Source organism: Mustela nigripes, chromosome 12, assembly GCF_022355385.1.
Source record: "Mustela nigripes isolate SB6536 chromosome 12, MUSNIG.SB6536, whole genome shotgun sequence".
In the NCBI taxonomy this organism is placed as follows: domain Eukaryota; kingdom Metazoa; phylum Chordata; class Mammalia; order Carnivora; family Mustelidae; genus Mustela; species Mustela nigripes.
This window is the reverse complement of record NC_081568.1, coordinates 45520692-45531122: the sequence shown is the minus strand read 5'-3', so window position 1 is coordinate 45531122 and position 10431 is coordinate 45520692. Positions and strand designations below refer to the sequence as shown.

Here is a 10431-nt window from a genome sequence, read left to right as displayed (position 1 = left end):
CGGCTCAGGTCATGATCCCAGGGTCCTGGGATTGAGCCCTGCATTGGGCTCTCTGCTCAGCAGGGAGCCTGCTTCCTCTTCCTTCTCTCTCTCTCTCTCTGCCTGCCTCTCTGCCTACTTGTGATCTCTGTCAAAGAAATAAATAAAATCTTAAAAAAAAAAAAAAAAGAATGATCTAATTAAAACCCAGCATTCCTTGAATAAACTAAAATGAAATCAAGGAGGAAAAGCTTCAGTTTTGAGGTTGGAGATCATGGATCATGTGTCTGAGTGCAGAGAAAACCTGGGCATGGTCCTCCTCTAAAGATTTCTTGGGTATGCCGGATCTCCTGCCCTGCTCAGTATTTTCTTAGCTCTGGCGCGGACTTCTAGCTTAATACTTTCCATACAGATTTTGGAATGACGGGTTTATGTAAATGAGGGTTTCTCATTTATTGTTGCATCTCCACGGTTCCTTGCACAAAGTAAGTTCTAAACAAATGTCCCTGAAAGGAACAGATGAGTTTCTAAAGATCAGAGACCATGTCCCATTAGCTTCTTGACCTCTTGGCAAAGATAATAGATGATGCTAAGTTGGGGAAAAGCTAGGATGAGGCTCTGGCTTATAAGTGAAGTTCCTACAGCAGAGCAGTCCCAGAAGCTTACCAAATAAACCCCCAGTCCTTTTGTTTCCTTCTCCAGAAAGGATGGTTATCTCAACAGGGTCAACAGAGCCTTTCACAGTTCCCAGCAAGAACTGAGGATGGAAATCCAAGGTGATGGAAAAGGTGATCCAAGGTGACTCTGCCGGTCTGCAAATAACTTGTACACATTGAGAGTCTCAGCTCAAGGTGCTTCCTTTGACCCTTGGTTCCTTATCATTAAGACACTTGGTCGGCTCAGCCCCAAAGGTCCTAGAACCACTACCTTCCTCATGCTGAAAGATCTGTGCTTTTCAGAATTCCAGGCAGCAAGCTGCCAGATTGAAAAATGACCCTGTCTTGTCCAAGAATCTGTCCCCATGTAAAGGGTGACTTCTTGGAACGGGCCCCTAACCACATGCAGGATGTGGAGCAAACTTGGAATCAGGCCAACAGGAGCTGCTCAAGACAGGGCAGACAGAGGAAACTGTTATTTAAGGGAGAGTTTTTGGAAATGCTTTAACACCTGGATTATTAAGTAACATGTGCTGTCCGAGATGGGGTGCAGGGGTGTTCACCGCAGTTGGGGCTGACTTCCCATCCCTTCCTTTTGGAAGCCTTGGGTGGTGAGGAATATGACTACAGAACACCCACGAGCACGCAAGCAAGCAAAGCACTCCTGGCTGCCATCCCAGGTCAGACAAGAGAAAATGTTGGTGGCTTTGCTCCAGTCCATTGCTTCTCTTCCATCACTTTCCATGACAACTCGCAGTGAGGCAGAGTTCACACCTACAGGCCTGCTAACAGGCTCTCCTCTATCCTCTGGAACAGAGGGAGTTGGAAGAAGGAGCAGGGATGGCAAAGAAGCTGGCCTCTAGGGGCGGGGCCAAAGCGTGGCTGAAACTCTTTCTCCTGCCTCTAGGTGGGGATTGGGCTGATTGACACCACACTACGCCCTCTGGTTCCTTTCCTTAAATCAGATGCTGTCTCCCTGACTGGATATCAGATGTCCCAGTATTCCTGCCTGACAGCTTTTCCTCTGAGCTGACCGCATCCCTCCTGCATACCGTCGTCCCAGTGAGATGGTGAGGAGCTTGCATGTCACCTCCTCCTGCTGTCCTCACTCCTCAGACCCTGGAAGGCACTTCATAGGTCACTGCTGTCTTTCTCCAGCCTAAATAATCTACAAGAAATGTGGATCATAGAGAAGAAGTATTTCCTAAGGTCATAGTTGGTCAACATGCACCTAGAATAATACAAGCGAGAACAATCAAACTCAAAAGAATAAAATATCCTTAGAGATACTGAAAGCCAGGCTTTGATCCTGGCTGTGCCATCTATGAACTCTGGGAGGTTGTCAGCCCTCCTTTATTGAGTTTCCTTCATCCTCATCACAGAGCAGGACCAGATGATCTGTAATGCTTCCCTTCAGCCAGCTTAGGACACCCTTCCACAAGGACAATAAACAGTGTTGGTGAGGATCTAAGATTAGAGCCCTCATACATTGCTGCTGGAAATGTAGAAAGGTGCAACCACTTTACATTCCTGGAAAGGTTCAGTGTCGTGACTGTAGGGCCCAGCATGTCCACCCCTAGGCATGTATCCAGTGAAATAAAAACATGTCCACGCAAAAGCTTGTGCATGAGTTATCATGAGAACTACAGAGTGGCAGCAGCCACTGTCTATCTACCCACAGATGCTGTCTACCCAGCAGCCATCTGTCTACCCACAGATGAATGGATAAGTGAAATACGATACATCCACGTAACAGAATGTTCCTTGGCAATCAAAAAATGACGTAGTGATCCATGCTATAATACAGATGACCCCTGAAGACATGCCCAGTGAAAGAAGCCGCTCACAAAGGGCTACATAGCGTATGATTCCATTTATCTGAAATGTCCTGAATAGGCAAAGCCAGAGAGACAGAGAGTGGATCACTGGATGCTTAGGGCTAGAGTCGGGGCAGAAGGAGAAAGGAATTGGAAATTGATGAGTAAAGGGTGCAGGGTTTCCCTTTGGGACAATGAAAATGTTCTAACATGAATCATGGTGATGAGTGCACGACTCTATGAACATACTAAAAGCTGAATGAATGCACATTTTCAATGGGTAAATCATATGGTATGTGAATTGTGTATCAATAAAGACATATATTTAGGATTTTATTTATTCCTTTGGGAGGCAGAGAGAGGACCGGCGGTGGGAGAGGCAGAGGGAGAGGAAGAACCAGACTCCCCGCTGAGCTGGGAGCCCAACGTGGGGCTCCATCCCAGGACCTTGAGATCATGACCTAACCTGAAGGCAGATGCTTAACTATCTGAGCCACCCAAGAGCCCCAAGACATTTTTTTTTTTTTTTAAGATATTGTCCGAGAGAGCACAAGCAAGGACAGCAATAGGTAGAGGGAAAAGCAGGTTCCCCATGAGCAAGGAGCCCAGTGTCGGGGTCGATCCCAGGACCCTGGGATCGTGACCCCAGTAGAAGGCAGATGCTTAACTGAGCCACTCAGGCACCCCATGTTATCTTTTAAAATTTAAATGCCTTTATTGAGGTACACCCAGGTAGCTCAGTGAGTTAAGCATCTGCCTTCTGCTGGGGTCATCGGGCTCCTTGTTCAGCGTGGAGCCTGGTTGTCCCTCTCTCTCTGCTGCTTCCCTGCTGGTGCTCTCTCTGTCAAATAAATAATATCTTATTAAAAAATGAGAACAAATACAATTTTATTTTTTATTTTTTTAGAGGTTTTTATTTATTTCTGAGAGAGAAAGAGAGAAAGGGAGAAGCACGCTCTCCGCTGAGCAGGGAGCCCAACATGGGACTCGATCCAGGACTGTGGGATCATGACCCGAGCTGAAGGCCGCCGCTTAACTGATGGAGCCACCCAGGCGCCCCTAAATACAATTCTAAAGTCCCCTCAGCCTTACCAGCAGAGCATGTGATCCAGCTGTTAGATTGTTGCCATGCTGGTGGGTGAGAAATAATTTCTCATTGTAGTTTTACTTTTTTTAATGTTTTATTTATTTGAGAGAGAGAGACAGAATGAGGAGCGGAGCAGAGGGAGGAGGGAGAGGGACAAGCAGACTCTGCACAGAGGAGCCTGATGCCGGGCTCAGTCCCATGACCCCGAGATGATGACCTGAGCCAAAACCAAGAGTTCACCAGTCAGCTGACGAGGCCACCTACGTGTCCCCTCTCATTGTAGTTTTAGTTCACATTTCTCTTATCACAGAGGCAGTTCAGCATCTGTTCAGTTCAAAGTGCATTTACATTGATTTCCTTTTATCATATGTTACATTCCTATATATGTCTGTTTCTGGACTTTCTCATGCATTATATATGTCTGCCTGTTCATGTGCTAGCACCACACTTACTAGAGCTTTGCAATAAGACAGGTAGTGAGATACTCAACAAATCAAGCTGGCTGGCAACTCAGGGCAAGTGCCATCCCCAGCCACCCAACTACCAAATCCAGCCACTGTCCCAGGCTGCCATTTTCCTGGAGAAACCATGGCATTGTTTCAGATACGGAGAAACGCTTTAAGTTTGTTGCAAAAACACTTAAGAGGAATGCCAGGAAGCTACTGGAAAAGGCCAAGATTAAAAAGGGCATTCAGAAGGGCACACAAAAGTTGCAAGAATGCATACTAAAGACACAAACCATCAGAAAACCCAAGCAATTAAAAAACAACAACAACAAACAAAAAAAAAAAACACAAGCAATTAATTTCTTTTTTTTTTTTTAAAGATTTTATTTGTCAGGCATAGAGGGAGAGGGAGCGAGTGAGCACAGGCAGACAGAGAGGCAGGCAGAGGCAGAGGGAGAAGCAGGCTCCCTGCCGAGCAAGGAGCCCAATGCGGGACTCGATCCCAGGACACACTGGGATTATGACCTGAGCCGAAGGCAGCCGCTCAACCAACTGAGCCACCCAGGCATCCCAAACAATTAATTTCTTGAGGTTAAGGCCTGATGCCACGGCAGCCTGGGAACAAACTGCAGTGACAATGAGCAAAGGCAAATCTGTGGCCAGTATCGCAACTATGCGTGTCGCAATGAGGAGTATGAATGCGGACAAAAAATTTTCTGCCTGGAAGGATAAATAGCATAGATCTTTTGAGAGAGAATGATATAGAGAGATCACTCACATTTACATAACTTGTTGCAGTATTTTGTTATAACTGTTCTATTTTATTGTTATTAATCTCTTATTGTTCCTAACTTACCAATTAAGCTTTATTATAGGTATATACATGCATAGGAAAAAGCATAGTACATGAATGGTTCAGTGCCTCCTGCAGCTTCAGGCACCCTCTGGGGGTCTTGGAATGTATCCCCCACAATTAGGAGGGGACTACTGCATCCAAAAATAGTGAGGATTTTACCTTTCTCTTCCCAATTCTTTACCTTTGCTTATTTTCTCTTGTCTAATTGTGTTGATGAACGCCCCATTGAATGTTAAAAGTAGTGCTGATGGTGAATATAATTCTTTCGTTCAAGACTTTCATAGGCCTGTGCTATCTTGAATTTGGCTCCAGCTCCACCCCCCGGTTCCTCTCTACTCCCATCCTGGGGCCTTTCCTGCCATTCTCTTCTTAGTTGCTGGACTTCAGCCTGTATTACTAGGCTTGCTTCCAGCTGGACTATGGGCAACTTGAAGGCGGTGTCCTTGCCGTGGTTTGCCCAGTGTGCTCTGCAGTACCCATGAAAGGCCACGGGGCCTGGTACACAGTAGGTCCCAGTGGTTCGTGCTTGTTTGATTAAATTACGTGGGTTGGATTTCATGATGTCGTTGGTATCTCCCCCAGTGGGTCAACTTAGGGAAGTTCCGTTCTTTAGCAGTGCAAACTTCTAGCTTCTGCTTTCTGCCAAGAAGAAGGGATGGGAGTCGGGATTGGGTGAGAAGACATTTGCCAGAGCCAGTCTGTGCCTCATAGACCTCAGGTGATGGCCATTCCCTTTACCAACCCACAGCCCATAGCTTACGTAGCCGGGGTTGACAGTGAAGTCTTCCAGAACCACATCAGGAACAAGTCCAAAATGCAGTTTCCTAGCCTCTGCCCTAAGAGACTCTGATTTGGAGCGTAGCCTGGAAATCCAGGCTTCGACCAATCCCCAGGTGACCGATGTAGGAGTTCCCGAGGTCCATCTGGGCCAACACTGGCCCAACGAACCAGATCCTCTGATTCAGCCTCTCAGTGTACATGGGCTATGCAAGTCCTGTGCAAAGGCCGCAGGAAGGGCACACCAGAAAGCCCGTCCTCATGGCGGTTATAGTCCCCCAGCAGGGATCACACAACCGGGGACCCTGTTGTTATTCTCATTTTATGGCGAAGGAAATCGAGGCTCAGAGAGGACATTTTGACCAAGGTCATAAAACCAGTAAGTGACAGACCCATTGATGATAGAACCTTGAGAAAGGTGTCAGATTTCTAGACTCAACTGTCTAATGATTCCTGCATGTAAATACACCGTTCATTCAAATCCTGTTGAACAGGTTACAAAATGCTTCCATTTCAGTCAGTGTTACAAAAACAGCCCCTGAGTTCACAGAGGTTACACCAGCTGTCCATGCAGATCATGGGCCTGGCCCTGGCTTCAGTCTTGGGGCTGTAGGCCATCAGCAGTTAGGGTGCCGTGGAGGTACAGAGGAAAGCTTTCTCCTGAATGAGACGAGGTTGTGCTGAGGCAAGGAGTAAAGCTATTCCAGAGGAGAATTTGTCACAGTTCCTCCTGTAGAGAACCCTTTCCTTGCCGAGGGAGTCCCCCACTGCCAACTTTGATTCATGTTACCTTGTGCCCACACCAATTCCATCTCCAGATGTGGGAGCCCAGACAGAGGTTACCTAACTCCCCAGATGGTTTTAGTCAGTAGCCAGCTTTAAAAAACCACACCTAGCCATTCCCCTTGACATTCTTCAGCCAGTCTTTACACTTGCTTGTTTGCCTCTGAACATGACCTCATGACTCACTGGTGCTTTCTTGTTCCAGATGAAGGGAGAAGCTGGAAGAATGCAACACAGTGACAAGCCAAAGCAGGTAACTCCTGGCACCCCACCCACGGAGCTAGTGAGAAGGCAGCCACTGGCTCCTTCCATAGCTGCCCGTGCTATGTATCTGGGGTCTCTACCAAGGTCTAGGGGTTGCTGACACCTTGGTGGTGTGCTCATTTCAGTAGCTGGGCAAAGACCACTGGATTCCTGGCTGCCATATAACTCAACTCCTTTGCCCATGCAAGGTGAGGTAGCAGGATGCCTGGAGAAGACCTAAAAAGCCTGAGGCCATCTTCCCATTGTCTCCTGGCCCCAAGGAATGCTCTGTCCCTCAGGCCTTTGAAACCACCCCCCCCTTTTTTTTTTTTAAAGATTTTATTTATTTATTTGACAGACCAAGATCACAAGTAGGCAGAGAGGCAGGCAGAGAGAGAGAGTGGAGGAAGCAGGCTCCCTGCTGAGCAGAGAGCCCGATGCGGGGCTCGATCCCAGGACCCTGGGATCATGACCTGAGCTGAAGGCAGAGGCTTTAACCCACTGAGCCACTCAGGTGTCCCTGAAACCACCCCTTTTTATAACTGCTCTGGAGATAGGAGAAGCCCACTGGAGGCTGGAAACTGGGATTGGGAACCAACCCAGCAGACTTCTGCCCTGTGCTCTTGCGTGGCACAGAGACCTTTGGCTTGTTTATAGTCCTTTCACTTGGGCTGCTAGAGAGAGATAACACAATCTCGCCCCCAAAAAAGTAGCTACTCTTCTATGCGAAATTGAGGTTATTTATTTAATTTAGCTTGATCTGATTACACGCAAATGAAAAATTCCTAGCGAGTCTGGAAAAGTTTGTGAAAAGGGTCCTCTGAATACTAAAAAAGGAATAATTGCCAAGCCTGAGTTAAATGTTTGGCAAGCTTGAGGGTGAGTGTTCCATGGCCTGCTTAAAAGAACAAGTTCCCCTGATTGGTCCATCCAGCCCTCAAGGAGAGAGGGGAAAGTTCATTTCCAGAGCTCAGGGCCCTGAGGGGCATTAGTTTCAAAAACTTTTCACTGGCCACGGAAAATAACTGTTCTCTTTGGTCTTTCGATCAGAAGTGCGAGAAGGTAACGCTGAAAATAAACAGACAGCTCAGTTCAAACAGCCTGCTCCTTCAGAGCTCCAAAGTCTGAGTTAAAACATGGTGTCCTGTTAGAGCAGCTTCCTGTAGCCAATGGCCCCTGAGCCTGTGTCCGTGGTCCAGCTTGCTGACTGCAGGAGAACTTCGGGCACACAGCTGCAGGGACCAGCCAGCTCTCTCCCGGGAAAGGATATAAGCAGACTCGATCTGGGCTTCGAAATAGGAGAGGGAAGGGACTTTTGTCATTTCTGTCCACGGTACAGTGGAAATTGGTGACACAGCCAGTAGCATTTTCTTTCTATAAATCTGGCAGCTCATTTGACCATCAAGTTTGCAATGATCTCTACTTTAGACTTTTTGGAGGAGACTAGGTCCGGGACCGCCCAGGGATGGCCAGGGGTCCAAAAGTTCTTTCCCTTAGAACTGCTTGTTATCCTGGGCAGGGGCAGCCCAGGCTCCTCCCACTAGAAGCAGAGGAATTATTAAAAGTCAGAACATGTGTTCATTCGTTCTTTTTTCTTCCTGAGCAAGAGGGGAATGGGGATGGGGAAAGAGGTGTGGCCCATGAACAGTTTCTGCAGATGTTCCTGTGCTGGCTGGCTCCGCCTTGCCTGCCCACTGGAATTAGCTGGGGAGCTTTAAAAATAAAACAAAAACAAAAATAAACAAACAAAAAGAAACAGAGAGACCCAGGTCTCACCCTGGAGACTCTTATGTAATCAGGCAGGGAAGGAATCTCGGGACTGGGATTTTTTTAAAAGCTCCCAGGTAAGGGGCGCCTGGGTGGCTCAGTGGGTTAAGCCGCTGCCTTCGGCTCAGGTCATGATCTCAGGGTCCTGGGATCGAGTCCCACATCGGGCTCTCTGCTTAGCGGGGAGCCTGCTTCCTCCTCTCTCTCTCTCTGCCTGCCTCTCTGCCTACTTGTGATCTCTCTGTCAAATAAATAAAATCTTTAAAAAAAAAAAAAAAAAAAAGCTCCCAGGTGATTCCAGTGCCCCGAGAATGGGCATCTCTGCTCCACAGGAGGAGTGGTACTGAAGGCCCACTGCTGGGGAAGGTGTACCTGTCCTTCTCAGGGTGACAGAACTGCATGCTAGTTGCTCTGGAGTCAGGTTTCTTCTCTTCCCTTCCCCAGCCTTGAACTCTCATTTTCCTGAACACACCCATATACAGCCCCAGAGCTCTTGATAAGAAGAGCCTCCCACAGAAGCTGGGGAAAGGTCAGCAGATGTGTGATGCTGACGTGGTTGAGATACTGATCCCACATCTTCCTGCCAGGACTAGTTGTGAGCTGTCTGTAACAGCAGGAGGCTCGCTGGGGCCTGACACTTTCTTGTCCTCTAGGAGGGACACATCTGGGGCTCCATGAAGAGGACAGCTTTCATCTTGGGCTCTGGCCTTCTCTTGCTTGTGGCCTTCTGGAACTCAGTCACATGGTGAGCTGCCAGCTTTCCTTCACGACCTGGGGACAGTGTGCTGGGGTTCCTGAGGCGGAGCGTGTGGTTAACAAACTGTCCACCCTCCAGTCTTCACCCAGAAACCTCTATGACTTCTCTTCCAAGGCATCTTCAGAGATTCTGGGGCGCTTCTGGCTATTTTTGGCAAGCCCAGTGGGAGAGGCTGCTGTCGACATTCGAAGGGAAGGAGTGGGCCCTCTACATTATAGGTGAGCCTTCCAGACCACGAGTGCTTAGGGTTTGGGTACACGATCACAGCTTAATTCTTGGTCTGTGGTTTTCTTCTCTACTTTGAGATTTCTCAGCTCCTTATTCCAAGGAATGAAGACGTTTATGACAGTGGTAATCCAAAAGAGGGCTAATCATAGGCAGTCTGAAATGGCTGCCTAAGGATTTCTAAGAAAAGAACCTGAGACTCCCCTCCCCCTGAAAATAGAAAATTTTAAAAACAAACCATGTGTCTGAAAATGAATGCATGTTTCGAGTACCAGTCCTGCTTCTGGATGTCGGGTCCACAAGCACAGAGAGCCGCTCGATCTCCTGTGAGACTGTGTCCTCATCCCTGGTATAATTTAGCTCTTGGGGCTTGACAACAAGTGGTCACTTAATATTAATATATACTGATGTTGTGAATGACTCACAACAAGCCAAAGATAATATGGTAAAAGAAAAAAGACATTTTAATATAGATATTTATATCAGCATTATCGACAATGGTGAATGTCCTCAATCACGAGTTCATTCACGCAAAGAATGTTAATGTTACTCTGCCAAATTTTTATGGAGGATATAGAGATACTTAAGATGAATTGTTTATCTCATTTAAAAAACTATGTCACAGGGGTGCCTGGGTGGCTCAGTCAGTTAAGCATCTCCAGTTCTTGATTTGGGCTCAGGTCATGATGTCGGGGTCCTGAGATGGAGCCCGGTTTCAGGCTCTGTGCCCCGTGAGGAGTCTGCTTGGGATCCTGTGCCTTTTCTCCCTCTGCTCCTCTCCCCACTTCCCCTACCTCCCACGTGTGCACTGTCTCTCAAAAAAAAAAAAAAAATGTTTTTTTTTTTCTAAAAAATAGTAATAAAGGGGCGCCTGGGTGGCTCAGTGGGTTAAAGCCTTTGCCTTCGGCTCAGGTCATGATCCCAGGGTCCTGGGATTGAGCCCCGCATCGGGCTCTCTGCTCTGCAGGGAGCCTGCTTCCTCCTCTCTTTCTCTCTCTGCCTGCCTCTCTGCCTACTTGTGATCTCTGTCTGCCAAAT

The 10431-nt window shown here is 47.5% G+C and overlaps 1 protein-coding gene across 4 annotated transcripts in view; it reads left to right on the top strand.

Moving 5' to 3' along the window:
• Window positions 1-10431, top strand: part of FAXDC2 (fatty acid hydroxylase domain containing 2) — a 29859-nt gene that overhangs the window by 8249 nt on the left and 11179 nt on the right. For 2 of the 4 annotated variants that reach the window (XM_059417222.1, XM_059417220.1), the window contains exons 2-5: window positions 1601-1705; window positions 6607-6654; window positions 9065-9156; window positions 9247-9386. In XM_059417222.1, the coding sequence (XP_059273205.1) occupies window positions 1703-1705; window positions 6607-6654; window positions 9065-9156; window positions 9247-9386 (283 nt within the window). In that variant the 5' untranslated portion in view covers window positions 1601-1702. The remainder of the gene's footprint in view (window positions 1-1600; window positions 1706-6606; window positions 6655-9064; window positions 9157-9246; window positions 9387-10431) is intronic. The other 2 variants (XM_059417223.1, XM_059417221.1) reach the window with 2 other exon arrangements.